Below are 15,824 nucleotides of genomic sequence, written 5' to 3' on the forward strand. Positions count from 1 at the left end.
CATGTTCTGTGGAACAAACAACTAACCTGACCCGGCACTTTCTGCCAGCAAACACAGCAGTGACAAAGAGCGCCTTGTGTTGTGTGCAGCGCTAACATTTGGAATATGTCACCTCGTCACTTTAATTGCATCTGAACGTTCCCGTATGTTGGGAATGATCCCACCACAGCGCTAGTGGAGACTTGAGGATGCTTCCTGCCTCCACCACTTAGCATCTCATGCTCTTTTAGAGTGGAACGCTTTGGAAAACTTCTGGGCTTCTGTGTCGCCATCCTTGGAAACTTAAATCAATGTTACAGTGGGTTCTAGTTTTTTAAACAACAGTGAGAGGTTGTGTTTACAAATACATAGCTTTTTGTTTAGCCCACTTAAAAAAAACCACACACACACACACGCGCGCACACAAAACAAGGTTGTTTTTTTTTACTTTATGCATGCCAAAACAACAGGTCAGCCAATCGGAAGAAAGTAATTGGTGGAAAAGCAGCAATGGTGACTGCAGCACATGAGGACAATAAAAAAAGAAATAGTTCTTGCAAGGAGACAATGTGGCACACAGCGATGTCATACAAACACAAACTCTGCTTATTCCATCTACACTCAAATGTTAAAGCAGAGCTTTGGAAAGTCTTTGCATGGCCAGTTTGGAAGTTATTGCTGGTTCTCTCTGGTATTTCACTGGGAAGGCCAAGTGTTCCCAAATAGGACTTTAACAACAGAAGAGGGTTTTAAAGCTCTGGTTTCTCCTTGGTACTATCGCTAGCCATGACTCCCGTAAGCCAATGGTTGGACTGCGCTGTATTTGTTTACAAAAACAGCATAAACACTTCCTGTTCCTTACTTAAAAGTGCTGTACACGTCTTCGGCTCCAAATAACATTTTTTCAACCAGAAAACATAAGAAAACCACCACTGGCTAGCATATGTTACCAATAGTGGATTAAAAGAACAGATTGTAAAAAAAAAAAAAAAAAAAAAAAAATTGTTGTAAATCGTTGTTTGGTCCGAAAAAGATGATTGGCATACATCTCTGTAGCATGTGCACACACACAAAAGCAGTCCCAAAGAGGCGATCAACAATTTTCATGCAGTTGTTATAAAAGGCTATACATTCAATAATAGTAATAACTTTGTCATTTTAGTGGCGCATATCATTAGCTAACAACAAACATAATTAATGCAAGCATGTGTTACCTCGCTCTTGTATCAAATACTAATATAATGCTTTTAGTAAATTGTAATGTGAGCGCCCTCTGGGCTGACAGCACCTTTTAATGTGTACCTTGTGAGAAATTGCTATGCCTCTATAATGAACCGAAGGTGCCATGCCAAAAAATCACAATACACATGTACTATTATTATAGAAGAAGTTACTATAGAAGTTGCTTTAGCTGACTGATGCCTTTAGGTCTACTAGCAGGTCAACTTGTTGACTTGCAGGACCATGCCAATAGCTCACGGCAACGCTCCTCAGATGTTTTTTTGGCAGGTTTAAAAAAATTTGCATCCACACTGTCCCGGATTAGTAAATAGTTGCGTCCAGACGGGAACAGATCACCGAGTGAAAATGATGTAATACACAAGGCTCACCTACGTGTGCCACTGTAAACAGACATGCAGACAGACACACCAAACCATAGAAGAAGGAAGAATACATGCGAATAAGTCCGTGGTCTTCTGCTTTCCAAGGCTCATGTAGACTTACGAGAAGTGGAATTACTTCTCATTTTGGAGTATATATACTGTATTATCATATATAATAACATATATTATGTTGGCTTGACATCAAAGCTCACTTCTGGTAATGTGACTGTGATGGGGTGGCGGTGGGTTGGTGACGTAAAGCCGGCGTTTTCAGATTTTCCCACTCTGGTAGCCGTTTTTAAAAAATACAGTTTCAGGACACGTAGAACGCTGTTTCTGTCACAACTTATCAGGGGGCCCTGGGATTCCTAAGAGCGCCCCTGCTGACATCACCAAGTGAGAAGAATTCATTAAACATTCCACTTGTCCTCTCTGTGCTCTGAGGAGCCTTTGGTGAACAGTCAAAAATGTACATTGATGAACCACGATTCTTCACCTGACTCAATCAGCCTATAGATCTTATCTTATACACAAGATCTATATTTACATGTACTGTATATACAATATATTAATCAATTTGACATGTGGACCACTTCCTAACACCCTGCTCTTGGTCGGATCAGCCTCTTCTCTTTAAGCATGAAGCATGACACAGTGATTAATAATTACAACAACATTTACTAATGTTAGCATCACTTGTTTGAGTGTGGAATTCAGAGACATTCAGAGACAGAGACATCCGTGCTGTGTGTTTGTGTGTGTGTGTGCGTGTGTGTGTGTGAGTGTGCTGTGATTGTAGCCAGCTGTGTTATGGACTGGTGGCCTCCTTTGTGGATTTCTGTGATTCCAGTCCTCACACACACACGCACACACACTAGTCTCTATTTGTGACCCCCCCCTCCCTGATTTTAATATTCCCCCTCACTAATCTGTGGTTGTTCCAATCCAAAAACATTTATTCCACTCGGGAGCTTTTGGACACCATCACGTCATGCCAAAACATTCCTTCTCACCGCAATTTACGTTTTTGAAAAGAAAGTTGTGGAAAACGTGTCGTCTTAATGTGTGTGTGTGTGTGTGTGTGTGTGTGTGTGTAGAATAGTGTGCAGCTTGTGTGTGGTTATTGAAGCACATTTGTCTTGTTCCTGAACAAACTTTGTGTGACAGGCTCCGCCCCTTCTCTCTCTGCTCTCATGGGAACTTTTTCAGTGGGGATCAAATATCTTTACTAAACTTCCTATTAGCCCTGTCAGTTTTTTCCAAGCCACTGATGCTGTGTACAGCTCCTCCCTCTCACATCTGGAGGTTCAAAGGTTAAAGGTGTCTCAACAGTTTGTGACCATTGCAAATTTGCATGTCAAAGTTAACAGACTGACAACTCCCAACAGGCCAACTCAGGGGCTATCCACACGGAAACGTTTTCAGGTCAAAAGGGAAAAGTATTTTATAGTTTCAGCCTCTCATCCACACGGAAACAGCATTCTGGGTGCCCTGAAACGGAATTTTTGAAAACGGCTTCCAGAGTGGGAAAATCTGAAAATGTTTCCGTATAGACAAGCAATCCGCTGCTTTTTGAAAACGATGAAGTCACTGAGCCATCGCCGTCACGTGACCAGAAAGGAGCTTTAACGACAAGCCAACATAATATCAGAATATTTAGGGTGTCATGACTCACCGCAGTCGACATTCCCCTGGTATTTTCTTGTGACTAAATGACTCGCAGAAGCAATTCTTTGTCGTAGGTCTACACGAGAATTGGAAAGGGGAAGACGCGGGATTTATGCGCATGCGTTCTTCTGTAGTATGGTGTGTCACGTGGTTCTGTATGTGTGTCTGTTTACAGCGTCACAGCAAGATGTGCCTTCTGTATTGTATCGTTTTCCCCCCAGCCATGCTTTCCCGTCTGGATGCAAACTAATTACTAATCCGGCACAGTGTGGACATTAATTTTTTTCAACCTGTCAAAAAATAAAATCTCGGGAGCGTTCCCGAGTGGACAGGGCATCAAGCGGCGCAGTCAGCGCTACGTAGCACATTTTCATGAGGCCTGAGTCACATGTTGTGTCTGAGGTGTGAAATGTGACGTGGGGCCCGACACACTGACCTCTTCAACGTGACTCATTCACATTTGGAGATGGAGTCATAGCGGATTGAACATGTGACTTCTAGCAGATCTATTACTGTGTCTCAACTCACGCAGCTCCGTACTTATACTTCTTTTGAATGCATACAATGCGTTCACACAGAGAAGTACAACAAAATGCAGTGCGCTGTCAGTAGCCAGATGTTGCACTTACCACCCTCAACAGTAGCGGAAGGAGACTAACATGAAAATAATGGCGGATGAGGAGCAACCCATTACGGTGGAAGGTAGTGAACAAAAGAATAAGAGGGTAAATACTGTGTTTGTCACTTCCCGTAAGTGTACACTGACAGTACAGACTGTACACTGCATACTTATTGAAGTGTACTCACCAAAGTATTCCAACATACTGTATGTGTTTACAACAACTACTTTCATTGATGCTAATGTAATCGGCCTGATTCGTCACTGTGCATGCCTAGGGCTCAAACCGGTGTCCACCACCGAATGATAGTTGAGAGGGCTAGGCATCAAACTAAGAGGCCGAGCTGTCAACTTGATGTCCAGCGTGAGTCTTAAGGCATCAGAGAGTGAGGTTTGCCACTATACTTTCACACAGCTGCACCAGCTGGCATTCGTGACAGTTGTGCCCTGTGTATTACATCGTTTTCACTCAGTGATCTGTTCTTGTCCGGATGCATCTATTTACTAATCCGGCACAGTGTGGACGCAAATTTTTTTCAGCCCGCCAAGAAAACAACAACTCAGGAGCGTTCCCGTGTGGACAGGGCCTCAAGCGGCGGCGCAGTCAGTGCTACATAACACACTTTCCTGAGGCTTGAGTCACAGTGCAGTGCCTTCCACTAGTGAGTGTGACTAGCAGTGTTACTTTCATTTGCTCTGTGAGCATGTAAAAGCTTGGCCTGTGTACATGAGGCTCAGTCAGCTAAATTTGAAGCAGAAAACAAAAATAACAAAAGATTAGTGCTGAAAATGAGGTAGGTTCCTGTAGTAGTAAATGAAAAGAAACATATTTGTTTTCCTTGCATCTCTCATGTGAATAAGGTGATTTGTCTGTCCATCACTTCAAAATGAAAAAAAAACTCATGCATGGCATCTGCTGCTGTGTCCAAATACAATAAACGCTGTGCAAACGCTGTCCCGCCTACATTTCCTGCCGTCAGTCAGGCAAGTCGGCTAGCGCTTTACTCTCATCCTCTAGCTTCTTTCCCACATATGGTCTTCATTTTGCTGGTTTTATCCCACTCTTGACTGGTCTCACTTTGGACTTTATGCTCACTCCACTCGACTCTATGCTTTCAGTATGGCGCCTGTCGGTAAACACAACAGAAGTGTATTGCGGAGCTTTGTGATCTTTGAAAGATCACATGACAACAGAGATGCCATGTGGGATATTTACCACCAAAGTTTGACACTTTTTGCATTTGCTGTGAATATTTTAACACATTTATTTTTAGTACGTTTATTAGTGCCTGGCTAGCACCTTATGTTTATTGGCAGTAATTAGAATGTGTATTAGCAATACATCCATTAGCTTGTTGGCGCCTCCTACCATGTTAATGTCCTTTAGCCTTCATCTTTAAAATCAGTTTGCTGTTTTTTCAGACTTTGAAGGTAAATTGTGAGTCTCTTGCATCACGTCTCTGGAATGACGCTGAGACATATTTGACGCCATGTAAGAACGAGGGGCCACAGTTAATCACATTAACCAACAGGGGGCCCTCTGATGAAAGTCGCAGCCAATTAGCTCTGGCCTTGGCATCGCTTTGGAAACTGTTACCAGGAAGGAACCGTGGGTAGGTGGGGGGCAGGCGAGGAGAGTGGGGGAGTTATAATTGAGTCCAAATGGTTTCAATTCTTCAAGTTAAGTTGAAATGTGGCTTTGCCTGAAGGTATTTTTTTTCTTTTCTTTTTTTTTATTCTCCACAGTTGTCAGCAACACAGAACCTTCTAGAAGGTTCTTGTTCTACTTTACAATGAATTTTATGGATTTTAAAACTGCACACTCAACAGGTGGCGCTATAAGTTGTAATTGTAAGAGCTTTTTAGCAGGTCAGAAGAAGAAAGTCATTGGTGGAAAAGACACAGTAACCAAAAACATGAATAGAACATGTGCACTAAGTCATGTGATGATGATGTTGATGGCCCAAGCTGCTTTATGTAAATATTACGGTCAACGGTCATTGAAATGTATTTACATGCTGAATGTAGGTCAGTCAGTCAGTGGGCCTCACGTGCACGCCCTATAGTGCACAACAAGGCTCAGTCACCAGGCAGAACTTTGCAGAAATAAGTGACTCTTTTCACCACAAGTAGACTGAACTTGCTACATGAAAGAACAAGATTATGGGACCCTCTGATGTGATTATTTGTCACTGCCATACAATCAGCAATGCTTTAAATTAGTGCTAATAAGCTAACATGCTAAAAAGCAGCCTCTTTCTGGCTCATCATCGTCTTCTGTTGTTTTCTTTCTAAAACTTAGACGTTGACTGTTTGCGTTGGACTGATGAAGCAGGGTGGTTTGGAGCATACAAAGGTGGTTATAGCAGCTCAGTATGAACTTATGAATTATGAATTTCTTTTATGTCTTACCAACAGTGAACAAATCACTGCTGGAGCCTGAGAGCAATTTCTGAACTTGTAGCTCTCCATTTTAGGTCATGTGCATTTCCAAAAGTGTTCCGACCGTGTTGTTTTCATTTTAGTTTCTTTGCTGTCAACATTAGCCACTCAGTCATTTTAGTGACAGTTTTTAATTTAAAATTAATAAAAGTTATTGTTTTGTTTACATGACACTAGGCCTGTCATGCTAAAAAATTTAGCTGGACGATGACTGCCCTACAAATTATTGCTGGTTAATTTTATAAATGTAATGGTAATATATGGCATAATAACACAAGTATACTGTATCAAAAACGTGCATCTCTCCTTATTTCATTGAAAACTCGCACAACGTCTGTAAAACGTTGTAAAACGCTCACTTACAACACGGTGTAAACACACTCTTAGAGTCGCACACACACAGCCGCATTAGCATGCTCTGCTAAACTAAGCTAACCCAGCCAGCTTCCATTCATGCTCCGTAAGAGGGGTTTTTCCGCCAACTCAACATGTTTACTTCAGGGTGGAGGGTTGTTAGTGTTTGTGATGACATGCTGCCGCAATTGAGCGGTCCGCCGGGGAAATAATTCCCCAATTCCCCTTCGCCTCACAATGACCTGTTTGGTAGAGAGAGAGAAAGGCGGAAATAAAACACGCATGCACATGTCAGTATATCAAGGCCAACAAAATTATCAAGTTTGTTTTTATTTATCATGCGGTTTAATGATTTAATGAATATTGTGACAGGCCTACATGACTCAATGCCTCCAGCATTTTGGAGAAATGCAAACGTGTATCAAAGACCATCTCATTTGGCACGCTTGCGTACTTACTTACACTTAGTCTTTTGAGTGGGTAAGGGCACTGTAACTATCTGGATGTTGCACTTAAAACGCTCAAAATGGTGAGTGTGCAGTGATAGACCCTTGCCCCCAACAAGTCTGGTTGCAGTCTTGGCTACATAGTGGAAGAAGAGGGACTACCAAACCTAAGGGAGGCAGTCTATTTGTGGCAGTGGTGGGCTGCGGGGTGGGTGCGGTGGGGGGCATAATTGGCTATGACACATTTGCATGAAATAGTAATGGACACTATAGGAGAGAGGAATAACTTTGTAAGGGACAAAAAGTGAGTAAATATGTTTTAGAACTTTCAATGAACGTTCTTCAGTCCCCTCTTTTTGGCGATTTTTGTGAGTGCTTTAAGATGGCAAAGGGGTCCACAGCAGCACCTGCTGCTCGTTGAAAAGAGCAATGACTGCATTCATGTCAGTCTCTGTTAGAAAGCCAACAATGTTTACATGTTTGTCTTTGTTTCATTAATATTTTTTGTCAAGCATTGACATTTTGCACTTTGTTTGGCAGTCCTTGAACCCACCACAGTTATGTGCTATGAGACGCAAAAGTTAAACCTCGACATAACTTTCTCAGATGTTGCCACACCTTAATAACGCCACTAAACAGAAGACAAACTGCGATGCGGGAGGGAAGAGAGGCACTAAACTTCCCAATTCTTCTGAAAGCGTTCATACACTGTAATAAAAAAAAAAGCACTAAAAAAATTCAGCGAAAGGTAAACCATGTTACAGCGAGGGAACACTGTAATTTTAGTTTTCAAATCAATAAATTAGTTCCTGTCGTTAACGCGCTATTTTTGACAGCACTTGGGACAGCACTTCACTGCACTCAGTAACTAAGTACACTGTACACAGTATACTAACTGAAGTCTACTGACAGAAGTGCTCAGTCTGAGAATATTAGCACATTAGCAGCCATCAGTTGACCTTTCATGTGCTCATATGCTGACTCAGCACTCATGTATGACTGCGCCCTCTTTCCTCAGACATACATCGGCTCCATCCTGGCAGCGGTGAATCCCTACCAGTCGCTGCCCGGCCTGTACGAGCGGCCCGCCATAGAGCTGTACAGCCGCCACCACCTGGGCGAGATTCCGCCCCACATCTTCGCTGTGGCCAACGAGTGCTACCGCTCGCTGTGGAGGAGGCCGCACAATCACTGCGTGCTCATCAGGTGAAAGATGAAAGATATTCTCTCAGCATGTTTCACTGCCTTGATGGAGGTGTTAATTGGCTGATGATTGCTGCCCTCCAGCAAGGCATTAAGTCCAAGTTAGTTCTGCTGTGTTTGCTGTGCGGTAGCGTGACTGAAAGCTTTTTGCCTCAAGTAACACATTCTTCTTTCAGTCCACATTAACAAGTCTTTTTCTGAACACAACTCACTTTGAGCATGTGTGCGCAGTCAGGCGACAAGAACGACGATTTCTTAACTTTGATGTTGAAGACTAAGTCCATTTCACAACTAGTTTGAGTCCCTTTTCCTCCACTCATCATTGTTGTTGTGTCTTTACTGGTGGAAACGGAACACTTGTAAGAAGTGACACTTGAATGCTTGGTTGTGTTGGTCGTTATGGAGAACAATTTCACAGTATTTTAAAGAAAAAATTTTGCCCATCATCCACATTCCTAATGTGAAACATGAGCACACGTCTTTACCTTTTCTCTGCGTTCTAAGGAGAGAAAAACAGTTAGCATGAGGGAGCTAACAATGCACGTCATGGGACGATAAAGCCCTCTAAAAAAACCTCCAACAACGTTTTATCGTTTTATATACATACTATTACCATACACTAACAGGTACATTCTTGATAACATGCATTACTTACAGTATTTTGCTGTATTTTGACCATTTTAAACATTACCGGAACTTATTTCCTGGGTGCATTGATTTCACATATAGTGCTACTTCAGTCAGTGACTGCAGCGTGCCAAGCGTGTGTCTGTTGGTTACTACTAATCATGGCAGACTTTGTGAGAGCCACCGCCGCCGCCGACTTATCTTTTTGAGCCAGAATATACGGAGGATGAGCTAGAGATGAAAAGAGGATGAGAAGCGAGCGTGAAACTTCGGAGGTAGCAGATGGGGGTCACGGGCATGACTTCTTGGTGTAAAGCTTGTCAAGCCATGCTGACAGAAATGGAGTGTGGCATACAGTGTTAACATCAATAGAAAAGCTTAGTGTGTATGGCAAGGAGGACATTGCTCCAAGAGATTGCATCACAACCAACGAAGAATTGTTAGCGCTAACAAACCCTTCACTGATAGAAACTTTTTTTCGACCTATCCAAAATAAACTGGAAAAGACACCCCAGACCAGCTGGACCAGACTAGATTCCGACCGATATGGGATTTTTGGGGCCGATACCGATATTGGGGGGCTGAAAAAAAAGCTGATATCCAATATATTGGACGATAACCAATATATCGGGCCAATATATGACATAAGAGCATTGATATACACAGGTTGTATACTGTACAGGAACATAAATTCTTATAATACCCAAAATATGATGCAACACAAAGAAGAAGACTACCAAATGAAAATAAGAAAGTTTAATTAGTAAGAAGACTCAACATAAGGACATGCCTCTTTGTCAGTTTCTGTCAGTTAAAAACTTCTATTTCTGAATACAGAGGGGGAAATAAAAAATGTGTTTTTTTTTTAATCCGTTTCATTGATTAATTGAAAAAATAATCGACCGATTAATCGCTTATTAAAATAATCATTAGTTGCAGCTCTACGTGGAAGTGTGCAGTGCCTGGGCGCAGATCAGTGCTTTGCACTAGCCAGACGTGCACTGCTTTAAGTGTGAAGTGCACCCAGGCACGGTACGACTGGTGTGAGTACGTCCTTAGGGATTGGTTATCAGATCCAGGAATGGTGATTGGTGGGGGGTGGTTGTGTTGTAGCACCTAATCTGCTAATTAACATTTTTGCACGCTGATGCAAGGTAATTCAACATTAGCATGATTATCTCAGCTACAAAGATGGAGCCCGGCAGAAGATGTTTTGACTGACTGACTGACTGACTTTGGGGTCATTAGCGTAGGTCATTGTCCGTGACCCCTGGCCCCTGAGCAGCATGCTAGGTCAGACTGTGGTGGTTGTGATAATTGCACAGGCATGTGAGGTCACAGGGCCACTGTGGCGGGCAGAACCCCCCAGGCAGACTTGAGAGTCTTTTGGTGGATTTGGTGTATTAATCCACATTGTTGGAATTATTCATTGGATCCAGCATACATTTAGTAAACATGGAGGTTGTTTGCTTTTAGGAGCTGTTAGGAGTTTTATTTTAATGGCTGCTGTAAAATATACGTGTTGTATTTTGGATTAGAGCTCCTAAAGTCAACCAGGACCATTAAAAACAAAGCAGAGTCCTTTTGCTGGTTCACAGTGTGAGACACTTGACTTTAATGGGAAGACTCAAATCTTGTTGATGATTAAATGTGTGACGTCTCACTTGGTCACTCTTTGCCAGCAGACCCACAAAAGGCCCAGCTGAGGCCGACACACACTGAGTCATTGGGCCACTGGGTTGAATAAAGACAGAGGGCGGCTGGGGAGGTTCTGTCTCAGCTGGCCCGGCTTGTGTCCAGACCAGAGATTAGCAGCGTGCCGCTTGGTCTTACTTTGATGGGCTGGAAGACATCCAGAGAACTTTTAGGCTCCTTTTAACAGACCTTTTCACGTTTGCTGCTCGGCGTGAACAAAGACATTTAAATGAGACCATCACCCCCCAAGCCCCTTAAAGCTGGATCACTGGCAGAACCGTGACCGGGTCTCCACGCCAGCTTTATCTGACACTGAAGTTCCCTCCAAACAAATTAGAGTGTTTTGAATGGCACACAGCTTCTTGTCAGTGGAATGTGGACAGTTTTCTGTTCTACATCACAGCTGCTTTCACATCAAACCTTAACGAGTGTTTTAGATGACCAATGAGAGATCTGTTTGATCATTGACTAGTCAGGTCTGAGCAACCTGCTGTGTTGTTAGTGACGTCTTTGTGTTAGTTTTGTGTTAAATGTCACAGAGCTTTGCCAAGGCTTTTAATACGCTTTTAAGGCCAACACTTTTTCTTCATGGCAGACTTTTTGTTCACACACAACAAACTTGTCACGCGTGTTATTGACCTTCTAGACAAACAACTTTAATAATTCCCCTCAGGGTAACTTTTATTAACTCATTAGTCACCATGAAACAATCTGATTTGTTTTCAATCCATAAGTCTCCTAAATCTTCTAAGTGTTGATTAGTACCGGATACTAAAGTGTTGTTTTGTGGTCTCCTTCTTATTAAGTGTAATCTTTCCCTTTATAATCTGATTTATTCACTTAAATTTTCTCAATACTTCCCCTCTCCTAGTGCATCTTCATTCACATTCAACAATATTCACATTCATATTCAATATTCACTTTATTCATGTCTATTTCGCCGTACTTGTAAGTGTGGACACACTTTTGCACTCAAAAGTATGCAAGAGTGCCGATTGAGACATAGCATTAGTTTCGCGTTAGTTTAGGACTTTGGCGCCCTCTGGTGGTAATAATATGTACCGCTTCTTTCCAAGACTGCTGTCATTCCAAGATTCAAGAGTTTTATTGTCATATGCATAGTAAAAGAGGCAGTTATACTATGCAAGCAAGTCAGAGGTCAATCAGGAGAATAAGGTTCTGTTGTTGTTTTTTTTATCAGTGGTGAGAGCGGAGCTGGGAAGACAGAAAGCACCAAACTAATCCTGAAGTTCCTGTCGGCCATGAGCCAGCATTCCCTCGAAGTGTCCTCCAGAGAGAGGACGTCACACGTGGAGGAGGCGCTGCTGGAGAGCGGGTGAGTATTCTTTTTTTGATTGATGGTTTGAATTATTGGAATGTGTAAAAGCGTGTTTGTGTGCACGTGTGTGTGCGCATGTGTGTTTGTGTTGCCCCAACAGTCCCATCATGGAGGCCTTTGGGAATGCCAAGACTGTCTATAACAACAACTCCAGCCGCTTTGGGAAGTTTGTACAGCTGCATTTTAACCAAAAAGGAAACATCCAAGGAGGCAGAATTGTCGACTGTATCTTTCAATACCTCCTTCTTTAGTACTTCCTGCTCGTACAGGAAACAGGAAGTGTTTGATGCTCATGCTAATTCCCATCTGGAATGTAATTAATAACCTCAGCATCCAAGAACCACCAAATTAAAAAAATGTAAAACTCTACTTTACTTGACTTTGTGAACCTTGACTTGTGCTTTTTCTGACCTCAGACCTCTTAGAAAAGGTGAGTATTCTTCACGTTTAAGACTGAAACCTCTTTTACTCCATATGGCTTCATGTCAAAGTGAATAGAATATTCGATTATCTCCATTTCCTGCAGAACCGAGTTGTCCGGCAGAACCAGGGTGAGAGGAACTATCACATCTTCTACGCTCTTTTAGCAGGAGCCAGCGATCAGCAGAGAGGTGAGGCACTCTCATCCAAACCTGATCCAGAACATTCCTCTTGCTTTGAACATGACAACACATTGTATTCAGCATTAAATGTGTGTGTGATGTTGCAGAGGCATTAGGACTGAGCCACCCTAGCAGTTACCACTACCTGACCCAGTCCAATAGCCCCCAAGACAATACAATCAACGACAAAGGCACTTTTCAAGATGTTCTGGTGAGCTAACATACCAGTGCTACGAGAATGCTAAGCTAAACATGTGCAAACTCGTTGTTGACTCTTACTTACAATCACACGTGATTACGTACATCCCAGAATGCCATGAGAACGATGCAGTTCACGGAAGAGAACATTGCAGAGATCCTGCGACTCCTGGCAGGAATCCTCCAAGCTGGGAACATTGAATTCATGACAGCCGGAGGAGCACAGATCACATCCAAGGCTGGTTAGTTTTCTCTTCATCTTTACCAGCTGCTTGTAACACTGCCCGTGTACCTAATTAAGCGCCATGTGAGTTTACAAAGTGTAGCTGCATTTAAGTGTTCGTACACCATTCAAAAAAGTGTGGAATGTGGATCTGAGGGTTTTCCTTCACAGCTCTCAGTCGGACGTCAGAGCTTCTGGGTTTGAACTCGGATCAGCTAGCTGAGGTTCTGACCCACAGGTCTATGATCCTAAGGGGGGAGGAGATCTCCACTCCTCTCACCGTGGAGCAGGTCAGTTTACAAGTGACATCTTTACTTCGACACGCGAGTCTGAAAGCACAGAAGGATTCAAATGTTAGGCCATGCCTTCTTCCAGGCTGTGGACTCCAGAGACTCCATGGCCATGGCACTTTATTTCCAGTGTTTCAACTGGATCATCCGCAAGCTCAACAGTCGCATTCGAGGCAAAGACGACTTCAAATCTATCAGCATCCTCGACATCTTTGGCTTTGAGAACTTTGAGGTGGGTCCACAAGAAGACAATAAGTGCGGAACACCAGATGCTCAATGCGTTTGTCAGGCAATACAGTTGTCCCTCGCTACATCGCAGTTTGAACATCGCTCTCTCACTCTATCGTGTTTTTTCAAAAATTAATCAGTTAATAGATGATTGTTGTTTTGTGGTTGACTATGGCCTATTTTTAGTCAAAAAATATTGAAAGACAGGTTATATGTAGTATTCTGGTCAGTACTGACACCAATATTTGATGACACAAGACATTACATTACCTTAACGTTGCATGTAGTCAGCCATGGCATGTCCAACAGAGTGGGAGAAAAAAAAGTTGTCCTCACATTACATGTGGAAGTGGTAAGTTTTAGGCTTCTTACTTTGTCCTTCTTCCCCACTTCGTTTGAAACACTTTCTTAAGTTTAGAACAAATAAATTGGAGGCTAACTAGTTAGCTGAGTCGATTGCTATATGCTATGAGCGGCGGCCGTCCCTTATGTCCCTGTAGTGATCCTGTAGCCTGTGCATTAGCAATGTGGCATCAACAAGGAATAATAGGAGTGTAAAAAAAAAAAGTGTTATTTCACGTCCACTGGGCTCTAAGAATGCTAAAATAAATGTATTTAGAAAGTCGTAAACAGGTTTTCTATGCTCAAGGTACAAAAATATTTCATTTATGAGAATTGAATCTGACTTTGCAGAAATTCACTGATCGCAGTTGGGTCTGGAACCATTTAACGGCGATAAACGACAGACGGCTGTAGTTGGTGTTCTTTCATGAATGAAGTGTTCCCCTGTGTGCAGGTGAACCACTTTGAGCAGTTCAGCATCAACTATGCAAATGAGAAGCTTCAGGAATATTTCAACAAGCACATTTTCTCCTTGGAGCAACTGGAGTACAACAAGTAGGTGTTAGATGTACCTGGTTTACCTCGTTAGGATAGAATTAGCTACTGTTGACTGTTCAAGTGTGCTGACTGTTTGTGGCTGGCTGCCTGCAGGGAAGGTCTGGTCTGGTCTAACATTGACTGGATGGACAACGGAGAGTGTCTGGACTTAATAGAGAAGGTATGTGGAAGTCTAAAACGCTCATGTTCTTTTCTTCCTGCAAACAAAAATGCAGGAAGAGCATGAATGTAAATGGACAGCAGAGAGCATAGTAACTCCTGGGATGTGTTGCCATAGAAACTGGGCCTGCTGGCGCTGATGAACGAGGAGAGTCACTTCCCTAAAGCCACAGACGACACGCTGCTTGAGAAACTACACACCCAGCACTCGGTAGCGCCACCTTTCTTTGGGCCGTGTGACATACAATGTGCTGTAATGTACATGTTGTGTTTAAACTGTTTGCTTTGTCTTGTAGAAAAACCCTTTCTACGTGAAGCCTCGTGTTGCTGTTCACTACTTTGGAGTCAAACACTATGCGGGAGAGGTGACGCATTCATATCTAATAAAACAATAACTCCTCAGAAATCCTCACTAGACTGTATTGTCAAGCACCTTTGTGTTATTGAAGTTAGACACAACAGTCTTGTCTTTTGTAGTAACATTTAAACGTCAACCTGTAACGCCTCTGCTACCCTCTTGTGGTGTTACGCAGGTGGTGTACGACGTGAGGGGGACGTTGGAGAAGAACAGAGACACTTTTAGGGACGACGTCCTCAACCTGCTGCGGGAGAGCAGGTGGGAGTCACCGGAAGGTTGTCTAATGAAATAAGTCAGGATTTGATGACAAAGCATCTTAAAATATAACCATGGCGCTTCAATAGCGTTACACAATAACACCTTAGCATTACACAATCACACATTAACACATAAGAACGAAAACGAAAGAACTCATCAAACCCCTAAATGATGTATAGGAAACATTTTGGAGTGGTTGTTATGTGACAGTCATGTGACTTTCCCAGGATATGGCCCAAAATGGCAGTGCCAGGCAGGCCAGCTCATTTCCAAAAGCTTATTTTTGGCCATGTAAGCTCATTTTAATACAATTTAACAATTGTAGTAGTGCTTTAATAGTGTGTCAGGTATTACAATACAACTCTTCTTACTATGTTTCCTCAATTAATTCATGGAACCTGACTTCACATATACATTTAGCATGAACAATGTAACATATGTAAAATCACACATCTTTGACGTGAATTAGTACCATTTTACCTAAAACAGTGGTGCCCAAACTTTTTACACTGAGGGCCGAATACTGAAAATCAAAGGATGCGGCGGTCCACTTTGATATTTTAAAGGCAAATATTTGTTTTATTATTAGTTATTAGTATCCACATTTCAGCTTAAGCTTCAGCTTTGCTTTA

General features: G+C 42.5%; 1 protein-coding gene across 2 annotated transcripts in view; it reads left to right on the forward strand.

Annotated features, from left to right (window-relative positions):
- The window catches only part of myo10 (myosin X), a 58,048-nt gene that overhangs the window by 23,286 nt on the left and 18,938 nt on the right, over positions 1 to 15,824 (forward strand). For both annotated transcript variants that reach the window (XM_054760582.1, XM_054760590.1), the window contains exons 4-17: positions 8,131 to 8,318; positions 11,839 to 11,973; positions 12,077 to 12,201; positions 12,393 to 12,406; positions 12,503 to 12,587; positions 12,686 to 12,789; positions 12,889 to 13,018; positions 13,171 to 13,289; positions 13,375 to 13,521; positions 14,314 to 14,414; positions 14,511 to 14,577; positions 14,695 to 14,787; positions 14,873 to 14,941; positions 15,110 to 15,192. In XM_054760582.1, coding sequence (XP_054616557.1) covers positions 8,131 to 8,318; positions 11,839 to 11,973; positions 12,077 to 12,201; positions 12,393 to 12,406; positions 12,503 to 12,587; positions 12,686 to 12,789; positions 12,889 to 13,018; positions 13,171 to 13,289; positions 13,375 to 13,521; positions 14,314 to 14,414; positions 14,511 to 14,577; positions 14,695 to 14,787; positions 14,873 to 14,941; positions 15,110 to 15,192 — 1,460 coding nt within the window. The remainder of the gene's footprint in view (positions 1 to 8,130; positions 8,319 to 11,838; positions 11,974 to 12,076; positions 12,202 to 12,392; positions 12,407 to 12,502; positions 12,588 to 12,685; positions 12,790 to 12,888; positions 13,019 to 13,170; positions 13,290 to 13,374; positions 13,522 to 14,313; positions 14,415 to 14,510; positions 14,578 to 14,694; positions 14,788 to 14,872; positions 14,942 to 15,109; positions 15,193 to 15,824) is intronic.

Source organism: Dunckerocampus dactyliophorus, chromosome 2 (assembly GCF_027744805.1).
Source record: "Dunckerocampus dactyliophorus isolate RoL2022-P2 chromosome 2, RoL_Ddac_1.1, whole genome shotgun sequence".
Taxonomy (NCBI): Eukaryota; Metazoa; Chordata; class Actinopteri; order Syngnathiformes; family Syngnathidae; genus Dunckerocampus; species Dunckerocampus dactyliophorus.